This window comes from Lagenorhynchus albirostris, chromosome X, assembly GCF_949774975.1.
Source record: "Lagenorhynchus albirostris chromosome X, mLagAlb1.1, whole genome shotgun sequence".
Lineage (NCBI taxonomy): Eukaryota > Metazoa > Chordata > Mammalia > Artiodactyla > Delphinidae > Lagenorhynchus > Lagenorhynchus albirostris.
Window position 1 is genome coordinate 95427760 of NC_083116.1, and position 24582 is coordinate 95452341.

A 24582-nucleotide genomic window follows, 5' to 3' on the forward strand; every position below is an offset into this window, starting at 1 on the left:
CAATTGTGACACTCAAAAATGTCTCCAGACATTGTCAAATGTCCCCTGGGGCACAAAAATCACCCCCAGTTGAGACCCACTGTCATAATGGCATATTTCTCATGTTTTGACTCCCTGCAGGCATTAATTAAGGCATGTATTTTATTCCTTTTTTTCTTATGAAAGGATGTGGTAACTTTCATTATGTTTCAGTGTTTTCTTCCTCTCACCCCTAAATTAAAAGTACTTTAGAAAGAAATAGAACAGTTTTCAAGGTAAATGCAACTCCTGGCTCCTTGCCTGCCTTCACTTGCTCTGTTAAGCAGTGAAAGTTGAAATTTTCTTGTCTCTCCTGACTCCCAGAGACAGCCTCACAAAGCATCACCTGGGCGTGGAGAGACAAGCAAGCCGTAGACCTTTCTGTGGCTCTGACCTACTGATGTACTGTTTTAATAAACGAAGTTGAAGTTAAGCAGCTTCTTTGAGAGCAAACTGCTGTACACACAGTCACTTTCTATTCTGAATAGGGCCTGTGCCCAGGAGGTTTGGGGGCTCCGTTTTTAGTTCTCAGAACTGCAAAACCCCAGTCTCACAGCCGCTCAGCCAGGAGCCTCCGCCCAAGCATTTCTGTGTGTGCTTCCTTTAAATGGTTTTCCTTGCTAACCCGTGAACACGCCTGGCTGCTCTCTGGTCCCCTTATGGTATCAGTTCTCCTTTCACCAGCTTAGGGCCAGGCTTCATTATAAATGGGTGTTCATCAGATCACGCTAGTTGCCATAGCATTGTGGATTTCTTACGGTATTTCTTCCTCTATTGCTCTGGACATTTCTTTTACATCTCTTACACAACTCCCAAGAGTCCCTCATGTTTATATAAAATATTGAAATTCTCCTTAAAATGAAAACTTACTTATTCTACTCTTTATTATAATAAGCACACAGGCTTACCTTCTGCGTTACTTTCGTAAGGTTGTTGTGAGCATAATGTACATGTTCAGCTTGAAAGTGGGGTTTTAATACTTAGAAATACAAGATAAATTTAAGATGATTTTGCTTCTCTTTTTCCACCCACCCCCCTTCAAAAAAAATCAACTCCTTGATTTGAAAAGGAAAGAATGACTGTTTCTTTTGCTTAACAGATGTGAATCCTTTCACTGCTCCTTTCCTTTTTAGCCCACGGTAGCAAGCATGTATGATACAGCCAGAGCATTTGTGCTGTCAGGTATAAAACCTTTCTAGCTGTAGTAACTCTTGCCACTGATATCAACTCACTTTGAATTTGGGGGCAGTCAGAGAAGGTTCATGGCATTGGGCTGCAGGATTGAAATGCTTAGCAAATTACCAGTGTCCCTCTGTGCTCCCTTTGTGGTTTGCCAAGCAAGATTTCCTTTCAACCTGTCTTCACACATTTGTTCATAACAACTTTCCACCCTGCAGACTGCAAAGCCAGGGGTGGGCTGCAGTCGTCCTTACCAAATCAGAACAGGGTTGACATTGTAGGGGAACAAAACTTGCCACCCCCAAAATGTATCTCTTTGGCTTGAAGACTATTTGGCGCTGGTTGTTTTTAAGAAACAAAAGATTCAGGAAATTTTTCTTTTTACCTCCTCCTTAAGCGCCTGAAGGAATTTAAAGGGCCTGGTCTAGGAAGAGTACTATCACCAGAGATGTCTGCAAAGAATATGAGCTGGTATGGTGGGGGAGCTGAGCAGGCTGGGGACACCAAAGTCCTCTCTGTGTTCCATTGTCTTTGCATGGAGTAGCAAGCACTTGTTTACCAAACATTTGTTTTTCTATCTCCATGTGAGTTGCCTTCCTCCCCTTTGAAGTCCCAAACCCCTACCTCCTTCTCCTCTCTCAGATGGCATATAAGTTCCAATTGCCCAGATTGTCCTTGGGCCTCATATTCCTATGGAACCCCCATAGGTACATAATTTAATTTGTTTTTTCTCCTGTTAATCTGTCTCATGTCAGTTTAACTCTTAGACCAGCCAGGAGAACCTACAGGGGTAGAGGAAAATTTTTTCCTTCTTCAACATCTTCCTCTTCTACTCACAGAATAGAAACTCACTTTCAGGTTGAGTAGTACATCCTTAATTTTGCTGGTCTAGTCTTAATGGTACATATTCCTGATTAATAGTTTGCAAGTTGCCTTGATGGGAGTGTATATATGAAAGGATAAAGGGGGAAAGAAACATTTATCATGCCTGTTAAGATATAATCTTGTTGACCTCTAAGTCAAAATTTGAGGTTTCTGAAATTGTGTTTGACTATAACTCACGGACACATTAAAAACATTGTTTTTCTGAAATTCACACTTTAAAGTTAGGGTAAATTTAGAAAGGGATACCTTATGTAAAGTATTTGCCATGACATTAAATAGGCAGTACTTCAATTACACAAAAAATTCAACATAATTTACAATCACCTATTCACGAAAGCATCTATGGTATAAAGATAAACATGGTGATTAATACGCTCAGTACAGAGAATTAAAACAGAAGTTGTCTATCAGAATGAGTAACTTGAGAAATTGCATATCTTTTTTCCTGCCTTTTTTAAATGTAGGAAGCTCTACTTTGGTGTAATATCTTTTATCTTTTATTTAAATAGTGGTGATATAAAGTGGTTTTTTTAGTAATGCTTTTTACAAGTTACATATATCTTTAGAACTCCTAAGTACAGTGAGATTTAATACAGTACTGCTTACGTTAAATGAAAACTATTGATCATCTTCTCAATTCCTCTTAGTCTAATGAGTGCTGGTTTTAAAATTTATGTAAGAATAAAAGTATTGCTCTAACTGTGGAGAAAGCTGGATGTCTTGGGAAGTCTCCTGGTCGACGTTGAGTTATTATGTGATTCTCATGTCTATGAAATTACTAGATTGGACACCCCTGTTTACAGCCAGCACTTAGGGAGTCACCTGGAGTTCCCAGGTCTTCGTTCATCTCTGCAAATTAAAAATAATAGGACAGAAATAAGATTGCTACTATAAAAGAATAGTTGTATACTGTAAATATTTGAAGCCAGCATGTGTTTTTTCTGATGTTTCTCTGAACATTTTCTTCTCTCAGTTAAACATTGAAGTAAAAAAGGAGAAAAAATATTTACTGTTTTCTATTCTTTTTTAATGAAAATTGCACAGATGTGTTGGGAAAACCTCTAGTGATTTTGAGCACATGGCTCTTGGGGAATCTGTATAGTGAATTGTTTCTATATTTTAAATTCTAGAACGAAACATGCTATGAGGTTAAAGGCTTAGAAGTGCCATGTGAACTTGAAACTTTTTGAGCACTGAAGAAATTACCATGTAGAGAATAAATGAGTCTTTAAGCAGTCTCTAACGAAGTAGCAGGTTACAGTTAAGGTTTATTCAACTTCAGTTTTATTCAGCTGTTTATGTTTGGTTCTTATCTGAGCAGAGAGAATGCAAGTACCATAGGAGTAGAAATAGAAAAGAGACTAAAGCTCCAAAGGTGCTTATGATCTCTTTAGGAAGATAAAGCACACATTCTTTTTTATTTTAAATTATAATATATATAATACAGAATATACCCATCATCATTTGTCTTACTGTGACAAGATTGCATGGAAGAAAGAAATGACCATTCAGAAAGGCTTACCCTTTAAATATTTACTTAGATATTGGAGAAAATTTGGGTGACTTATTTAACTATGCACTTCAGTTTTTTCATCAGTAAATTGGCATACATTAGGGTTGTGATGATTCAAATAATACATGTAAGCAGAGTGCCTGGCACAATAGCAAGTACTTAGTAAAGGATAGCTACTCATAATAGTAAAATCATCTGGTTTAATCATAGTACTTATGAATTACATAGTATTTTTTCATTCTACAAATGAAGAACTTAACACTTAAAGTGGATGATTTGCCTAAGATTGTCCAGCTAAATAAGAGGTGGAACTAGTATTGAATCTAGGGACTCTAACTCCAGAGACCAGTCTTGCAGCGACGATACTATTATACTGCCTATCATTCATTCATTTATTTCACAGAAATTAATTAAACATATTTACATGCTAGGTACTGTTTGTCATTAATAACATTATTTATATTGAAAACAGAGGAAAATATACAAAACGTGATGAAGATCAGCATGTAATGACATTATATTCATTTTTATTTTGACAAAGCCTAATCCAAATATTTAAGCATATTTATAAATAACATCTACTTAATAAATACTGGAATCAATGAATGTTGCTTCTCCCAGGATCATGAACCAGATAACACCAAATAAATAATGTGTTCATGAAATAAAACCTTGGATTTTTGTAGTACATTATTCATACATTTAGATAGGACTTAAATGAGGAAATTCCTTATTCACTTTTTTCTTTTACTCATTTTTAAAGCTACCAACAAGACATTACCCATAGATGGACCCTTGTATTCTAACTCCCAAAAAGTAGAAAAGTCATAAACCATTTGCTTCTTTATCCTATTGTTGTGACGTATTGTGTTTTGAATAGAAGCATCCATGGTTGAGTTTAAACAGAAAATGGTCTGTTGGTTTTATATGCAGTGGGATCCTTTCAATATGTTTGACTTTTGCCTCTTAACTCTCTGCCATCTCAACTTTCACTATAAGTAGAACCGTAAAGTGAGTTTTATATTTGCTTGTTTATTTTTAAAAACCAAAGAGATTTTCTTGGTGCCTATTATCAACCAAGCTATGACCTGTTAATCATGTAATTTAGGGTCCCTAATAGACTCATATGAACACTTTTCTGTTTGGTGGTGTTTTCCATTCAGAAATCAACCAGAGGATTGTATATGTGGTGACTCAGATTTTGTAAAGAGATCATATAGTGTCTTCTTGAATGTTTTATCTAAAAAAAGAAATATAATGGGGTCTGTGCTACTTCTGGCTGATGCAAGACAGGTGAGGATGTTTTTTATCTCAATTAAATAATTCAATTGCTGACAGTCCGCTCCTTGGTGTAGAACAAAAAAAATGGGTTTAAAAATGCTATATGGAAGGAAGCAAACTATTAGTAGAATCTGGATGACCAAAAGGTGCCTTTTCACAGAGCTATAAGTCAAATCTTTCTCTGTAATGGATGTACAGGTCCTTATTTTTCTCAGATGGTTGACAAAAGAGTAATATGATGTTAGTACGACTAAAAATGAAAATCCAATAAATGTGGTTCCAATGAGGCCTGCAGTCTGAGAGATCATGGCTCCTAGTTCCATCTGCGGATTGTAGCACAGGGTCTCTTCTCCTTCTGTGGCCTCCACAACTGAGTAGTATATGATAATTGGAATAATTATGCCTAGAGCAACTACCCATATGTAAACACATAGTTTTCTAGCAAAGTTGGGCTGGCGAAATTTTTTCAGTAACTGGCCATAAAATATTTTCTCGTACCACGAAGTGGTCTCTTGTGTGGAATCCTTTTTCATTAAGGTAGCATAGCGGCTTATGGCAATCCAACTTAAAATTAAGAGGCTGACAAACATACTTACATGCATGGATAGAGTTCCCAAAAAATTGACCACCCTGCATTTCGCAGATTGATATTCCCATTGAAAACCTTTCAGGAAATAGATACCCATGAAAGGCATGGCACTGCACACAAGCAAGTTTGCAGTCACAAGATGTGCTAGGTAGATGTGCGTTGGTGTTTTCTTAGCTATTTTTGTTAAAAATACCCACTGAGAGAGAGAATTTCCAAAGAGACCAATGATACAAAGGAAGGTATAAATGATCGGTAAAGCCATGGAAGAGATCATGGATGGTTGAATACATGTTGAGTTGTTACTCATTTATATCAGATTTCCTTGAATTTTGCCACAGGAACTAGAACAGAATTGCAGATATTTAGTATTAAAATTATAGATGGTATTTCAGCTAAATAGTTTTTTTTATAAAGCATTGGATAAAATAAAATAGTAACATAAATATATTGGATGAAAAGGGAAAGTATAGATGCTGTCTCACCTTTTCTAATCACGATTGTCCAGTTGAAATAAAAGAAAGTTGATTATTGTGGATGGTGCCTTTGTCTAAAAAACAAAATTTGATAGAAATAGTTAAATGCCTGAGATTTATTATTTTATACTAGAGAAATTTATAATTCTTATATTAGATTTTAAGGCAGTTTGTAAATGACAACTTATTTTTAGCCTAGAAAGGTAATTTAAACAATTTTAAGGCACATACTAGCCAAAGGAAAGTGTTGCAAAAGTATTTTGTGGCCATGTTAATAGAAGACCGATTTTTAATTACCACGTTAATTGTACATAAATACTTTTCAAAATGGTGTCTTTTCACGGCTAAAGAACTTCTCTATAATCTAATACTATTAGAAAAGTCACTTTTCATATTTCAGAAGTAAACTTAATTCTACATAAACACTCAGGCAAGATCCTGAATTGAACAGAAGGAAAGTGTAGTGACCAAGGATGGACACCAGAATCCCAGGGTCTTTACCAAATGGCATCAGTAATTTCTTGTTTCAAATATTTAATGATAATCTATCATACTTCAATAAAAATCTAGTTTAAGATTCTGTGTCAGAACTGTAGTTGCTACTGCTTGTTGGTTAGAGCACCCTCATGTGTCTTTGTGTGTAATTTAGTATCTTGGTTTTTCAGAGAAGTTTTTTTTTAGAAGATATTTTAATCACAGTATAAATGCAGGTGTGATTTTGCTTTTTTAATGTCTTATTTTTAAATATTTCTTGCTTCAAAAGGTACAAATACAAACTCCTTTTCATTCTTATTTTTCTCATGCCTTTACTTCTTTCAGGTGGAAGTAAGAAAACTTTTTGGATTCTGGTCAAATAAAAATCATGAGCTCTATTCAGAATGTGCTTCATTTCTCTGTATTTTTCACCATACCTTTCTAAGTACCACATTCTCCACTCTTTTATAATCTAGAATAGGGATTCTCAATCTTCTTCTTCTCATTCTCTCTTTTGATAAACACAAAACTTTTTACTACCCACCGCCTTCTGAGATTCTTATATGCCCCCAGCCCCTCAGGAATATTTTACTCTCTACCCCTCTTCAGAATCATGATTATATTTTCTGCATCTTAGATTATAGAAATAGGGATTTTTCCCAAAATATACCATTATAATTTTGAAATAACTTTTTAAACCAATCTTCACCCAAAGGCTTGAAAGCTTGAGTATCTCTAGGTTCAAGTACTAAGACCCTTAATGTCTACCAGTGTCTTTATCATTTTATTTTGTTGCTTTGCAATTTTTATTTAGAAAACGGTCCATATGCTTCAGAGTGAGTTTGTATCTGAATCCAGTACAGCCTGGCAAATTGGAATTGATTTAAAAATCAGTCAGATTAAAAAAAAATGGTTCTGAAGAACCTAGGGGCAGTACAGGAATAAAGATGCAGAGGTAGAGAATGGACTTGAGGACACGGGGAGGGGGAGGGTTAAGCTGGGACGAAGTGAGGGAGTAGCATTGACATATATATACTACCAAATGTAAAAATAGATAGCTAGTGGGAAGTAGCTGCATCGCATGGGGAGATCAGCTCCGTGCTTTGTGACCACCTAGAGGGGTGGGATAGGGAGGGTGGGAGGGAGACGCAAGAGGGAGGGGATATGGGGATATATGTATACATATAGCTGATTCACTTTGTTATACAGAAGAAACTAACACAACATTATAAAGCAATTATACTCCAATAAAGATGTTAAAAAAAAAGATTGAGGCTGAAATGAAATATTTACAGATAAACACCACCTGAGGGAACTTATCAACAAGAGACTATCACTAAAGGAACTTTAAAGGATGTAGTTTAGGAAGAAAGAAAAATGCTCCCCAAAGGATGGTCTGCAATGCAAAAAGGAATGATGAGCAAATAAAATCGTAAACATTTATGTAAATCCAAACCAAAATAGTCATGTATTTTAAGAGTAATTTCAAATTTGTGGATTTAAAACAGGACAGAACGAAAGTGCTGGACAAGAATAATACGCAAGTCAAGAGTGGGATCTAACTTGATGTTCCAGTGCCTTTGTATTCTTTGGGAGTGGGATTAACATACTGTTTCACTTTAGTATATGTCGAGTTAAACATGCATGACAAAATTTCAAGGTAACCACCTAAAAAATAGGAATAGAATGCTGAAATTCTAATTTACTGGGGGGGTGGGGGGATGGAACAAAAATGAAGGAAAAAATCAATTAAAATATGGAATAAATATTTTTAAAAAGCAAGATTATAGAAATCATCAAAATAAATATTAATGGACTAACCTTGCCCATGAAAAGAGCAATCAGGGATGCAGTGAGAGAGTGGCATGGACATATATACACTACCAAATGTAAAATAGATAGCTAGTGGGAAGCAGCCGAATAGCACAGGGAGATCAGCTCAGTGCTTTGTGTCCACCTAGTGGGGGGGATAGGGAGGGTGGGAGGGAGATGCAAGAGGGAGGAGGTATGGGGATATATGTGTACATACAGCTGATTCACTTTGTTATACAGCAGAAACTAACACAGCAATGTAAAGCAATTATACTCCAATAAAGATGTTTAAAAAAAATCAGTCAGTGAAATTAGCCAGTTTATTTCTTAAGAAAAAATTATCTGATCAAAGTAAATTTTTATATTACATAAGGAATGGAGCTTCCTTTTATGATGATGTTAAAAACACTAGCCGCTGCCTTGTGTAGATAATGCATTATGTACTAAAATCTGTAAAGGTGGTGCTTCTGTATTAATGGATAGTATTCCTTTTTTTTTTAAAACTAGACCACCACATAGAGCATCTGTTATCTCATATTATTCATTACCATTGCCTTGCTTTTCTACTAGCAAATGCTTCAGAACAGAAGAGGGGTAAAAAGACTTTCACAGAGGCTGGCTTTATCAGACAGATGACATCGAAACTCTATAGGAACCTTCACTATAACAAATGACAACTAGTTGACCATCTTTAGCTTCCCAAACATCAAATTTGTATCTACTGTGTACCTCTCCTTTAAAAGTAAAGTTTGATTATAAAACTGCTAGATAATTATTTTCTAAAATTTAGAAAATACTCTAAAGCTTAAAAACTCAAATAACAATCACATTATATATACAGGATTGCTCTCTAGAAAATGTGTACAAGACTGCATTCCTCTCAGCAGATTGTCTTGTCTTGAATCACTCCTGTAACACATTGTGCCTCTGCTAATTTGACAAATGAAAGAAGTCTACAATTCTAACTTCAATTACTAACGATTATCTACATAATTAATATGCTGACCTTTCTTAATGATCAGCTTTCAAAACTTAAAGTTTAGTCCTGTTAGAGTTTTTATAGAGTTAACTTTTAAATTAAAAGTGATCAGTCTTACCTGTATGAGTAGTTTATGCCAACCAAGGCTCTGTTGTTCAGGGTGGTGATGCTAAATTTCAGATTTTAAATTCTCTGATCATCACTCTTCCATTATCTTTCAGTTTTAGTCAGCGTGAATAGATTCTTGCATGACACGAACTGCAGTGGGAAGAAAAGGAAATTAAACAGAGTATTGAAGAAATTCAGTAGTTAACGGTAAATGTAGCAACTACCTTCTCAAAAAAAAAACCAAACTCATTTCTCTATTTCTATAGTGGGAGGAAATTAGTGGACAGTATATATACTGTGCTTCCTTTTGATTATTTCATGAACCGGTACACCTCATTTAACTTCATTAGCATGCTTGGCAGAAGTTAAGTTCAAAGGTTTAATCCCCACGACTAGTTAGTTTTGTACAATACAGTGGTAGAGGGAACCACTCCATAGTAACCCAGTAAAATATTGGTACAAACCTGTCTGTAAAATCGTTGTGGATGGCTTATTTGCAATTCAACTTTATCACAAATAAAGAGAAACTAAATGCAAAGTTTTCTTACTTTAGCAGGTTACTGGAATCAAATATCATAGAGCTGGGGGATAAAGAAGTGAGGCCCAGAGCAGTGCATTCAGGGGTGTGGGTCTCATCTTGGTTAACTAATGAACTAACTTATTCTACTTCAAATTGTCCTGTGCTGCCTCGATTCAGATTCAAAGTAGTACATTGTTTGGAGTATTTCATAATGAATTTGGGGAATCCTGGAAAGCGCCAGAATCCGAAGACCAAATATGCCTCAAATAAAATCAATAGTTACATTACAATATAAAGAATTGTGAAACCAATTTTATGTATAGTATTGTTTAATCAGTCTATGAACTGTTAACTAAATGAAAGCTAAGTGTGTACAGCTGAGGAGCCAGACCTGCATCACACATTACCCTTCCTTGGGTAGTTAAACCAGTGGGAGTCTGAGAATGGGAACAGAAATCTAATTTCATCAAGCTCGAGCACTTTAGTTATCAGTACATCTTCATTTAAAATTAAGAAACGTACTTTGCCAATTCTCATAACCCCTGATGCTTATCTTATTTCTTGTTGATTGCATATATCCTTCCTAATGTTTGCTAATACTTCTCTGTAAAACAAAAGTGAGGACTACCTGAGTGTCTGGATTTTGTTCTGCTGTTATTCATCTTTGCATTTGCAGTGCTTGCCATCATTTAATTAAGAACAGTGGTTCATCCAGGGGTACATGGCCATTGACTGCAGAGTAATTTGACCTCTGGAATTCCTATCATTTTTACTTCAACAATTTTTCATGTTCCAGGAAGGAATTATTTAGAACAAAAAAACACTTCAAAATAATTTAGAGAAGAAAGAATGGAAAAGGAATCCTGTTTATAAGTGATTGAAAGATAATTTTAGTATTACCTGTTTGAGGCTTAATAAGTACCTTGGGTCCAAGAAAAAAGAATGTCCTTACTCTCCACAACTTATCTTCTATTGTCCCCGAAGTCAGTAGATGACACCATCACTTCTTCAGTTATTCAAGCCAAAAACCTAGGAATCATCCTTGATTCCTCTCTTTCCTTCACATCTCACAGCCAATCAGTTGCTGCTACTGCAGCTTCTACCACCACCACTACCACCACCACACCAGTATTAGCCACATTTAATGAAAGCCTATTATGTGCCACGCATCCTGTTACGTGCTTTATATGCATGTCTTATTCAGTCTTCACAATACCCTGTTAAATACTATGAAATAAATATCTTCATTTTAAAGGTGAGGAAAAGTGAACCTCAGAAAAGTTGCATAAGTTGCCCAAGGTCATGCAGCCATCTGTCCTCACAGAGCAAGTAATTAAAGAGAGCAAGGCCATAGTTGCAATGCCTGTTTTTGATCTAGCCTCTAAAGTCAACACTGTCACTTCTGCAGTATTCTGTTGGTCGCTCAAAGCCATCAGTGATTCAGTGTGGGAGGGATAAATATCAGGAGGTGATGGTCTTTGGGAGCCATCTTGGAAGCTGGCTACCACAGATGTCACTCAACCATTGAACCAAAGAAGAGTCAGAAGTACTGCTTAAAACGATGGTCAGATGACTGATAATTTATCGGGCAAGAATGCCTGGATAGGTGTAATGTTCGCCATTTCTTCCTCTATTTTGATTTTTTTTTAGTGCTCTGTAGTTTTCTTTTCTTTTTTTTTTTTTTTTTTTGCGGTACACGGGCCTCTCACTATTGTGGCCTCTCCCGTTGCGGAGCACAGGCTCCGGACGCGCAGGCTTGGTGGCCATGGCTCACGGGCCCAGCTGCTCTGCAGCATGTGCGATCTTCCCAGACCGGGGCACGAACCCGTGTCCCCTGCATCGGCAGGCGGACTCTCAACCACTGCGCCGCCAGGGAAGCCCTGTATTTTTCTTAAACAGTGCAATTCACAAATATTTATTGGAGTTCCTACTGTGTTTCTAGTGGCATGTGGAAGTCACAGAAGTATATCAACCACAAGCTAATTTAGGGTCTCTGGAAATTCAGGAGTGGTTCCAGAAGCAAGCCAAGATTCAGATTAATATGTGATGTGTGGTACAGACTTTAAGTGCTCTATGAGTTAGAAAGGGAGAAAACTAAATCAGAGTGGATCTTAGAGTCCAAAGGAACCGAAAGGAAAGAGAAGAGAATGCATGGTGAGCAACAATCCTGTGCCAGTACCAGGCAGAACATTTTACATATAATAAGAGCCCTAGCGCTGGGTGGTGGTAGCCCCGTTTTACACATGAGGAAATTGAGTCTCAAAGATGTTAAATAGCATGCCCAAGGTGACACAACTAGTAAATTAACTTCAAGGCACATGTTTGGTTTTTTTTCAACCTCACCCTCTACCTTAGCAGAAATTACTGGTTTTTCTCTAGAGTCGATAAGGGTACCTTATGGTAAGTAAACTGGAATCAAGTTTTGAATACTTTTAATTTCAGACAGGGTTTCTAGACTCTTAAGTAGCAGAATTGACTGGAAGAAATCAAGCCCAATTTTTTTCTTTCTTTGAAAACTTTGGATTTCAGTAAGCTAATTTTTATCCCATCAATATCAGTATAAATTCTTTATGATTTAAGTGATTTTGAGTTCCCTAATTGAAATATAAGGAAAGTTTTATTTATATTTTCCTAACATACTGGGAAGTATTATTGCAATTGGTAAAAGGTGTAAATGTCAGAGAATACAAAATTAACAGAAATACAACTTGTCAGGCAGAAATTTCAAGAATTGCAAGTTCTGTGTAAAAGTGGCCCCTTGGACTTTTCTCATTTAGGTCACCTACAGTTTTCTTTGGTTCTCATTCATCTTTCCCATGCTTCTCCTCTTCAAAGTTCTGCTTCTGTTTCCGGGTCTAAATGCTCTTTCCTAACCATTCTAATTACTTCCTATATCATTGCCAAATACTGGCTTCCTAAGTGTTCTGCTCAGACCCTTATGATTTACTCCTTGAGGTGTTAGAGTAGTTCCCCAGAGTGTAAGTCCTGCCTTGTACGAAGTTTCCTGCTTTTGAGATGTTTGAGGTTCAAAGGGCGGGCATGCTATAATTTACTTTGACAATCCATGGTGAGCTGTATTCAGCAGGGGTGCATGAGAGCTTTCCTGACGGATTACTGGGGTTAGGATAGGGTCCCTTTTCAACTTGCCTCAGAGCCAGAACCCAGAAGACACAGGACAGCTCAGTCATACCTGAATCATTGTGCTTCAACTAGACAGTTATTTGGGGCTACCCAAGCTAGTGTCTTCTAAAATGGAGACAGTTGGCCTTTTAAGCACTCTATCTGACCCATCAGAAGTTCAGAGCGTTGGGAGGCTGGTGTGCAGGAAGAGAAGACGTGCCTTATGTAGTTCACATTAGAACTTCACATTCAAAAGATAATTATTTCTTCAAGGGGGAGTTGGGGTTGGGGTGCAGTGGAAGCCTTTATCCAGTTCATTACCCACCCGAGCCAGTAGTTACCTTTAGGAGGAGTGAAGCAGAGACCTGTTACTCAAAGCTGTGGTTTGTTCAAGGTTCTCTGAGCACCCCCGCTCTCTTCAGGATGTGGTGTCTGGCCACAGCCCTGTCTCTGTCTCCAGTTGCACTGTGCTCAGGCCCTCGCAGTCTACCACGAGCAGCTATAATCATGGCTGTCCCACCCTTAATCAGGGTGTGAAGATCCTCTACTTGCTGCTACGAGCTGGTTTCTCAGCAAACCATGGGAGTATTTTCCTCAAGAACTATTAAAAAACAGCAGAAATTAAAGTCCAAAGTTTGTAAATTTATAATAGCACAGAAAAGTGATTAGCTTTGTAAGAAAGCTCTAATGACTAAATGGACCTGCCAATCAGAGTTTCACTATACTTCACCTTTGGCTTTTGTCTTTCCCTATCGGCTTGAATGCACTGGATAGACATTTTCTTCTAGAAATGCACACCATAGAAACATGGTGACAGTCATTAGAATTGGAATGACCTCAGAAGTGGCAATTGGAAAACAGATGGGAAATTAGTAGGTTTAGGGAAAGGGAAACTTTAGCATTGGATTAGATGAGGCAAAGATATTTTTGAGGACAGTCAGATTTTGAATTTCAGCATCTTTGAGTCAGTCAAGTTTGGTTCATATCATGCTTCAGAACCTACCTTTTTTTTTTCAGGTTCTTTGAAAAGCCAAAAGTAGATTAAAATTTCTGAAAATGAAGCATTTGATTATAGAATTCTAAAAATAATTTAGGCCATTGTATTGCCACAGGTACAAAACACATACATGCACCTTGGATTATGACTTGCAATGAGATTTAAGGAGTTAAAAAGACGACATATATCAGTGCCCAGAAACCTCACCACTGCCCCTTTCTTCTCAAGACCATTTCCTGGACATTTTATTACCAATCACTTCTTTGGGATTTCTAGATAAAATTGTCTTGAGGTTAAATCTCCTGCTCCATGTCACTATCTTTATTCAAGGGGAAAAAAAGAGATGTCAAAGGAAGATGAGGAAGAGTTGGGTATCTGAGGTCTTACATCCTGTACCTATTAGTGTCTATATTTACTTTCTTTTATTAAGAACCCCAAGTATTGAAGTAACAAGCTTTCCTGAGAACCACTTTTAGAAAATTTATAATAATAATAAATGACAACCACTGAAGTGCTTTTATATATATTCACTTAATTGTTAAGATATTTAGTTAAGATATCTCTCAGATGGATACCATTATTACTATCATTTTCTAGATGAGTAGGTTTAGGTCCATAGAGGATAAATAACTTGTTGATGGTAATGTAACTGGTGTATTGTAGGGCCTATATTTGAACCCAGGTAGTGTGACTTCAGATCCCATATTCTTAGCTACTACCAGAATCTGGATTATTGTTTTAGATAAAGGTGACCAGTGTCCCTGGTGACCAAAAATGTATCACTTTTCAATCTGGAAATTTATTAATTGCTGCCAACTCTCCATTGTACTAGTACTTTTCCCCTCTGTAATTGATAAGTAATCTGATGGTCATATTTTGAGACTCTCTGAATATATTTTTTCCCCTTTCAACCCAGTGGATTTTAGCATTCATTGATGGTCCTTGCCTGAATCATTGCTTATATTGGTGGTTGCGTCTTTATAATGTTTTGACAGAGATATATTAGACTTGAAGTAGTCATTTTAAGGTATCACTCTAAACAAGTGTTGGTGTCTTATTAGATAGTTCTCAAATTGTATATATGGTATAGTTTCTAATATTACCATGTGCTCTCTTCTTCCTCCTCCATCAAAAAGCCCGCCTAAAGTGTATTGTTTTAATAAACTTACAAATAAAATATTGAAGCCAGGAAATATAAGTTCTCTGGAGTTCCATATCGCCAGAAGTATCTGGTAGAGAAAATTGGAAAGAAGAAACCACAGTACATTTTAACACAGAAAATGTCTGTAGAGAATCATTTCTTTGGCGACGCTTTGACCAGCAGAGGGCAATCTATTACCAGCCCTAGTTAAACCTCTTTTGCTGTTAAAGGCTGAAGCATAAGCTGCCCGCCTTGCACTATTTTCCAGCTAGAAACTTAGAACAATTTAAAAGTTTAGTTTTTTTAAGCTCTAACAAAGTGATTCTTTGTCTTAGTAGCTGAAAAAAACTTTAAACTTGATAGAATAAAAATAATTGTATGGACAATGGATTTCTGTCCTTAAGCTGAAAACCCATTGACACTCATCTGCCTTTAATAGGCTATGTCCTTTGGAGATTTCGTTTTGTTTTGTACTAGTGATTATCACAAGAGTCACCTTTGTAAAATCATTCACAATTACAATTATCCTAGTGGTAAAAAGAAAGTCTGACATTTTAGTATGCGAAAGTTTTTCTCATATCTTTAGTTTTTCTTAACTTTTTTTTTAATCATAGCAATTCATGGACATAGTTTTTAATAGTCAAATAATACTAAAAGGCTTGTAATGAAAACGACATGTCATGTCTATCAACAAGTGTAATTTAAAGTGTATTTTACCTAATGAAGAAAGCATAGGAGAAGTCACCTTTATCCTCCACTGTAGTAACTTCTTTCTGTCAACTTAAACTACACAGATCCCCTCCTGTTAAGATACCACCTAACCAGTTGCCTCATCATGCAGCATATGCTTGTTATCTCTGACAACTCATGGTTCGTTACTAAATCTTCAATAACCCTGCCACTCTCCACTCTGCAGTGGTTTGGAAAATAAATCTCTCTCCCTCTCTCTTTCACACCCAGATACACACATACACACACACACACACACACACACACACACAGCTTTAAGCAAAACATAGGCATTGTCTTTTTTGTTAATGAAATTACTTACTATATTTGTTGTCACCTTTTTAGAAATGAATGGTATGCATATTTTTAATTTAATCTTATATGCATCATTTATCTATTGCTGTATGCCAAACCACCACCAGACTTGGTGGCTTATGACAACTGTTTGTTCGTTCTCAATCCTGCAGTTTGTTCTGGGCTCAGCCAGGCAGTTCTACTGTCAGTCTCTCCTGGGGTCATTCATTCATGCAGCTTCTTAGTTATCTGGCAGCTCAGCTGAGGCTGGATGGTCCATGATGGTCTCTCTCATGTCTGGAGCCTCAGCTGAGATGGTTGTGCGGGCTGAGTATCTCCATGTGATTTTTCATCCTGGGTTTATTTACACCGTGATGGTCTTGGGGTGCCAGGAGCACAAAACTGGAAGCTGCAAGGCCTCTTAAGGCCTTGCTTAGATGCCATATAGTGTTCACCACGATTTATTGGTCAAAGCAAGTCACAATACCTACTCAGATTCAAGAGGTGGGCAAAGACTCCACTTCTGGATGGGAAGAGCTGCAGAGAATTTTTTTTAATTAATTAATTTATTTTATTTATTTATTTTTGGCTGAGTTGGGTCTTCTTTGCTGTGCATGGGCTTTCTCTAGTTGCAGCGAGCGGGGGCTACTCTTCGTTGTGGTGCGCAGGCTTCCCGTCGCGGTGGTGTCTCGTTGCTCTCTTGTTGCGGAGCACGGTCTTTAGGTGCACGGGCTCTAGAGCGCAGGCTCAGTAGTTGTGGCGCAGGGGCTTAGTTGCTCTGCAGCATGTGGGATCTTCCTGGATCAGGGCTCGAACCCGTGTCCCCTGCATTGGCAGGCGGATTCTTAACCACTGCACCATCAGGGAAGTCCCGCTGCAGAGAATTTTAATCTACCACATTTTCTTTACTGTGCTTGCAATAGCAGTGTTCTAACTAGATTTTTATATTTTTTTCCTCAAAGTACAGTACATTGGCTCTTCCTTTGGGATTAATATAGTATGTGTACCTCAGAGTCCATTGCTTCTTGGACAACATCCAAAAAGAAAAGTTAACTTTGCAAAGGGATACCCACTGTGCCTCAGTTCAGTCTTGGAGCTGTATTTTCTTTTGATTATTTCTTGTATTAAAAGATGTACTGAAAGTATCAGGAATCCATGCTGTTTCCTTTGTACTTTCTATCCTCTGTTAATAGCCCTTTTCTATTTCCAGAACTAATCTAGCTTTTCAGTAAAACTAGAAGAAAAGTCTGTTTCTGCTTATCTGATCCTAAGAACGGGATAATTAATTGAGATCTCCAATACTAGAGCCTAAAAGGATACAGAGGGATGCTTAGTCTAGCTTGCCCCTTTAGTAGTTTTTTCTCCCACCATGCTAGGTTGTACTTATTACTGGAGGTTTAGTTATTTGCAGGATCACAAATGCCAACTATCAGAGCATGAGACCCTCAGTTACTTATTTAGCTGACACCTCTCACTACTTGCCACATATATTTGGAACTCTATAATCAGTCCGCACAAGAGCTGACCCTGTGTGTTCCAGTGTTTTTCAAGTCTCACTGGCCACAAAGGGGAACTGAATATGAACATGCATGCAAACCTCATCAGTTCCCTTTGCAACCAGCTGAAAGTTGTTTTTAATATAGCGGAAACTGTTTTTCTTTTGAGTACAAACGAAATTTCCACCCAAATAATGAAGCATTTCTGCTTCTGACAAATCAGGGAACACATAAGAGGACACTAAATTGCGAGAAAGGCAATTAAAAGAGAAAGTCAGAAAATAAAACTGAACTGGGGAAGAGATAGAGGTGCTGCTGAGTACAGGAAAGGAAAAAAAATAGAGGGGGAAGTATTGGGGGTACTAGAAGATCTTGGTAGGTGATAGAACATGAGAAGAGGCAGGAAACATAGAAAGGAAATGTGTATAACAGGAAAGGGCCTGTAACAGTATTGCCAGCAGTGTTAAAGGAAGGCATTAATATTTTTTAGTCTAGAAGTTTGCCATTGGATAAAATTTAAAAATATCACACATCAGAGGGATTACCATTCCCACCTGAGTTTATACTATTGAGCCAGTTTTACAGTGAAGGTACCTTGACCCCGCTTCAGGATGCAGTGCAATAACCTGTTTGACCACTCTGATTATGCATAACAAAGCGAAGTATCAGTAAGAAAGCAAAGAAATGAGCACCTAACATAACAAATGTCACAAAACTCCCAGAATCCATCAACTTATTTTAGATAGAGTTTAAACAGTCTCTCTAGCAGTAAATATATATATTTTTATATATATATATATATATATTTTTTTTTTTTTTTTTTTTTTTTTTTTTTTTGCGGTACGCGGGCCTCTCACCGTTGTGGCCTCTCCCGTTGCGGAGCATAGGCTCCGGACGCGCAGGCTCAGCGGCCATGGCTTACGGGCCCAGCCGCCCCGCGGCACGTGGGATCTTCCTGGACCGGGGCACGAACCCACGTCCCCTTCATCGGCAGGCGGACTCTTAACCACTGCGCCACCAGGGAAGCCCTCTAGCAGTAAATATTAATGAACGCCTGTGATGTGCTGAGCAAGGGACATGGGACAAATCTGCTACAAAAGAAGATTCTGGGGAACTGCTTGGGGACCATTGACCATACAGCAAGCAGCCTCCTTCCTCTGCCCCCCAGCCACACACATCTGAATAGCCCTGAGGGCATGACTGTATGGGCACAACATGATGGAGCAACAAGATCACAGGTGGCCCCTGGTTGCCACTCATTATTAAGGTATTGAATGTTCTGTAAAACCCAAAACTTCTGTTAAAGGGATCTAAGGAACATCTAATCCAAACTTTATTAAATGCTTGAAATGCTTTGCTGCCTTCCCAGCTTGCTGAGGATCCATACTATATTGAAATAGTTCTACTAGCAAATAACTCACTGGCTTTCTATTGCATTTGAGATCTACAATTGTTAGAAAAGCCTCTTCTACAGTCTGGTGAAACATGCTGCTTGCAACTCCCATCCTTCACTGGTCTTCTTTCTGCTTGCTCTCTGAGGCTACACACACACACACACACACACACACACACACACACACACACACGCATATTTTTGCTCTAATGCCTTTCTTTTAGTCTTCTGCTTTAAGGCTAAGTAATCCCATTCTTTGAAACTGTCCCTCTCCTGGCATCCTCTCCTCTTCTACTTGCTCGAGTTTCAGAGTGTGGTTCTGACAGCATGGGTCTGCTGCAGCTCCTGTCCTGGACGTTGCTGTTATTAGTGAAAGCTAAAGTTAAATTACCCTTTATGAGTGCTTTCCCCACCTCATTTGGTCCAGGTCAGCTTCCCCTGTGTATCTTCCTAGTTCTGATGTGTATCTTCAGCTTCTGACCATTCCATTTTATATATTTCCCCTGTCTTTCCTTTGGCATTTGAGTATTTCAGTAAGTAACATATATTGAATGTTTCCTAATGGCCAAGAACATTTATTCACTCGTTTAGTCTCCATAACACTAGAAGTTAGGTGTTCCTGTTATTTTTGTTTTCTCAGTAGAGGAAAGAGAGCTTGTACAAGGTTACACAGTAAGTGGTGGAGCCAGAAATTGAACTCAGGCAGTCGTTGCAGCAGCTGCCCTATTAACCTGTCCATTATTCTGCCTCTCAGTTCATTATTTAATGTCTAATGTCAGTAGGCTAAGAAGACCTATTGGATGCAGCGCCACCATAATCCTCCCCATGGCTTTACCAGTGGGATGGTAATACTCTTGGTCCATTGGTTAAGACTATTCCCCTGGACTCTGTCTGGGTGGGCAATACCAACATCTTCCTAGTCTCCACCCCCCTTTTTCTTCCAAGTTTCCCTCACTTACCTGCTGGTGAATGGCCAATTCTTTCTTTAAATATATTGATACACTTAACAGGTCAGCTCCTGGTCTAGGAGACTTTCTATCCCTTTAAAATCATTTGCATATCTGTAATATTGAGATGTTTGAATTTTGTAGATTAAGTCTCAAAACATTTTTGTTTTCAGGGGGCACCTCGTTTGCACTCCTATGTACTATACTATTTCTGACTGAAATGCCAAGCTGTCTAATTGTAAGATAATTTCATCTGCAAATTCTTTAGCTTGGTCCTTGAGGGGTGTATATATTTCAGAAGGCCAGGGTTCATCTAGATTCATTGATTAGAAAACGTCTTCCTTTCCTTATGGTGTCTGGCAAAAGAAACCATAAGCAAAGTAAAAGACAAGTCCACACTGGTAGAAGTTATTTGCAACCCATATAAAGAACAAAAGATTAGTATACATAATATATAAAGAATTATTTCAACAATTTGAAAGAAAAAAAGGAATAAAAGCAACTCATTAAAGGGAAAAGGGGAAATGGTGTAGATATGAATAGATGATTCACCCAAGAAGAAACATGAATGGGCAAAAAAGAAACATGAGGTGATGCTGCTCCACTTCACCGGCAGTCAGGGAGGCACAAATTAAAACCATAGGGAGATGCCATTTCACACCTCCCAGATTGGCAAAAGTTAGTAAATCTGATAAAACCAAGTATTGGTGAGGATGTGGGTAGAGAAACTCTTATCTTACTAGTGGTGGGATAGGTGTATAAATTGGTAAAATCACTTTGGAGAGCAATTTGTCACAACTGAAATAAACTGAAGATGTTTATACCCTTTACAACCAAGCATTTCTACTTCTAGGTGTCAGCCATAGAAAAATTCCACACATGCACACAGAAGACTTCGCTTGAGCGTGGTTTCTAATAGTGAAAAAGTGGAAACCACCTAAAGGCCCATTGTTAGGAGAAATGGAGAATTGAACTGTTGTTTATTCTCATAGTAAAACACTATGCATCTGTTAAAACGAATGAATCTATCAACACAAACATAATTTGAGTGAAAAAAGTTACAAAAGGATGTATTAGTGAGATACTATTTGTTAAATTTTAAAAACAAAAACTAATGCACATTGTTGTTATTCATGCCACTTACGAATGTTAGTATAAACATGTACATCAAAATGATATACACTGGGCTTCCCTGGTGGCGCAGTGGTTGGGAGTCCGCCTGCCGATGCAGGGGACACGGGTTCGTGCCCCGGTCCGGGAAGATCCCACATGCCGCGGAGCGGCTGGGCCCGTGAGCCATGGCCGCTGAGCCTGCGTGTCCGGAGCCTGTGCTCCGCAACGGGAGAGGCCACAGCAGTGAGAGGCCCGCATACCACAAAAAAAAAAAAAAAAAAAAAATGATATACACTAACTTTAGGCAAGAGGCTACCTCCGGATGAGCTTTAGTATATCTTCTTGGATTATGTATAGGTACAAGAGAACAGTTAAGCAAATAGGGCCAAAACATTAACATCTGCACAATTTGGGTGATGGGTGCTTAGCTACCTGTTATGTTGTATTTTTACTTTTTTGTATGTTTGAAATATTTTATACCTAAAAAATTATTATATGTGGAATTACCAAACCAGAGTATAACTGTAACAGTTAACTGTTGCTCCTGGAATAACTTGCATGGCTTACTAACACAAAAAGAGATTCTATGCATCATCAATACCTGTATCCAAACCACAATTAGAAACCATTTCCAAAGCTCATCTTATGATGGTTCTTTATGCATTTCCTGGGCTAGAAGCAAAATTAATAAGGGTGAGATGCTCTAATTGGATTTCTTTTTTTTTCTCTGTCTATTCAACCTGTATGCTTTTGTACTGCTTTATTGTCCATGTTTCAGGCAGAGCTTTCACAGAGTGTACAAATGTGTGATAGCTAGAAAACTAGTTCTTTAAGATTTTGGTCTTTTGACATCACACAGTTTTGATGAGTAATAAGCAGAATTTTTTGCCCTAAATACATATTAATACCCATTTATGTTTTTTTAAAAAAACAAAAGACATCTCAGTAATTACCATTGTGCTTGGGCAGAATGAAATGAAAACGAAAAGCAGTGTCTTAGCAGAGACAATGCCTGTGGAATAAAAGTCTACCAACTTGCATCCCCTCATATGTAAAATACAGAAAATACTTCAATCACGATGCAATGAGGAGTAAATGATAATAATGCATTGCGAGCACCCAGCACAGTAAAAGGTACATAAATATATATTTACTTTGCTTCCCGTTCCGTTGCATGTAAACTTGAAGGGGGGAAATAAGAGGCAAAATAGAAGTTTACGACAAACCTAGCACTTCCATTTTAGCTCTGAGTCTATTGTTACCACCACGCAAGCAGTCCTCCACGCCTTAATTTGAAAACCAGACTGAACTGAGGCACTATAGCAGCCACTTATAGGAATGTGTTCTCAACTGGGCCATGTAGCTACGAAAAAGGACACTGCATCGTCCATTTTGAGAGTTTCTATCTCATTCGAGTTGTCATAGTTCAGATTATATTCTGAGATTCAAATGCTTTCTTCTGATCAAAAATACAAGTTTCTTTGGAAGTTTATGGTGTCCGTTGGTGCCTGACATTAAAAACTCTCCAGTAAATGTCATATCTGTTGTGAATATTTTTCTCACTTTATGCTTTTGCTTTTATTTTTGTTTATGGTTTTTGACAAAAAAATAGTCTACTTTTAAAAGTCAAATCTATGCATCTTTTCCTGTGGTTATTTCTATTTTATTAATAGGAAGTCTTTTCCCTTCCACAGATGAGTTAGTCACATATTTTTAAGTCTTTTAATGCATTCATTATTTACATTTAACTCTTTGATCCAGTTATAATTTTTTTGGTGTGATATGAGGCAAGGCTATAAATTGGCTTTTATTTTAAATAAGCACAGCACTATTTATTAATTCATTTCTTTCTTCCCCTATGCTCTTTGCGATGTCTCCTTTATTTGCAGTGATTCTCTTTGAAGGAGGAAAGTGTATCAGAGTCACTCAAACTTTTTAAAAATTCATTTAACAGCAGAAACTAACACACCATTGTAAAGCAATTATACTCCAATAAAGATGTTAAAAAAAAATTCACTGAACCCCACTTTGCAAGCTTCTAGCACATCTTGACTAACAGACTCCTAGGTTGCCCTCTGATTTGTTCCTGCTCCTACCCTGTTGAGAGTGATTAATTTGTCATATAATCTTCTCATGTATCACTGAGGGTCTGCGTAGAGCTGTGCATTCTGTTCCATTGATAAGTTTATCCTTGCATGTGCTCCACGGTGTTATCCTTAATGAAGGATAAGAATATATTTTAATATCTGATAAAAATAAGTTTCCATTCATACTTCAAAAGGCTAAAAAATAATTAGCCTGTTAACATGTTTCTGCACAATCCAGGCTGCCTGTTGAGAGAACTCTATTTCATGCTGTTTTTCTCTTATGGATAACTTTTCAGTAAGGCTTTGCTTCACAGAGCTGTAATTATATTAGTTCTACTTTCATATCAGCAGGACTGAAGAATCCATTTTAAAAAGAAGTTGAAAACAAAACCTTCTGTACTAGAACAGAATTTTCTTTTTCTATTGACCTGATCTTAGAAATTCAACTGCTATCAAACCCAGCTCTGCACAGAATACTTTTCCAAAACTAACAGCAAAACTCAGCATTTAGGTCTTACTCTTGCAACCAGGCAGTTAATTATGCCCTTGTTTGGTTTTGCATATGTGAGATGTTATTTAGAAACTTGTTCTCAAGATCTTTTGCAAGGTGAGAATATGTATATACTTCTGAATTTCCCTTTTCTGTATGCTTCTAGAACTAAATCTTGGCTTGGGGGAGGTAGGGACAGTGTTTCCTACTTGTGTACACCAATGCTCAATAAGAAATAAAAGATTATATGTAATAAATAGCCTTAAATTTGTTTAGTTTAGCAAATTTTTCTAAAAATTTAGTAACATTCTCAGGAGTCAGGTTACCCTAAGGTATGTTATTAGTGAAACTTCTGTCGGTAAAGAAAATCTGTTAGGAGCTTATAGATAGGTTGACTTTCAATAAAATTTATTTTATCACAAATATTATAGCAAGAATTGACTCAGTGTACTTTTTTAAGAATGCCATTGTGCAGGGCTTTATAGGGATCATCTCATTTAATATAAATAATGAGAAAGCTTCTAGAATTATGAGTGTATATGTGTTTCTTTTAATGTTCCATAAAACTACTACTAGTAATAATAATAATGTAATTTAACCATTCAAACTGTATGTTTACAATAGACACATGTAGGGATATAAAATGTTTACCAATAATGTAAAAAAGATTTTAATTTTGAAAACATGAGAGAAAATCAGTATTGTCATATTTTTAAATTATACAAACAGAAATACTGAATTTCAGTTTGGTATTTGTTAACGATTGTCAGAGCACAGTAATTAATATAAAATTTATTACTTTTTTCTGAGCCTCTGATTTTTCTGCAAATTTTTTTTTTTTTTTTTTTTTTTTTTTTTTTTTTGCGGTATGTGGGCCTCTCACTGTTGTGGCCTCTCCCATTGCGGAGCACAGGCTCCGGACGCACAGGCTCGGCAGCCATGGC

At 37.3% G+C, this 24582-nt stretch overlaps 2 protein-coding genes across 13 annotated transcripts in view; one reads left to right on the forward strand and one right to left on the reverse strand.

Annotated features, from left to right (window-relative positions):
- Positions 1-24582, forward strand: part of CASK (calcium/calmodulin dependent serine protein kinase) — a 387591-nt gene that overhangs the window by 209355 nt on the left and 153654 nt on the right. The gene's annotated exons all lie outside the window — the stretch shown is intronic.
- Positions 4762-5772, reverse strand: GPR82 (G protein-coupled receptor 82). The gene has a single exon (XM_060138801.1). The coding sequence runs from the start codon at positions 5770-5772 to the stop codon at positions 4762-4764; it is 1011 nt and encodes a 336-aa protein (XP_059994784.1).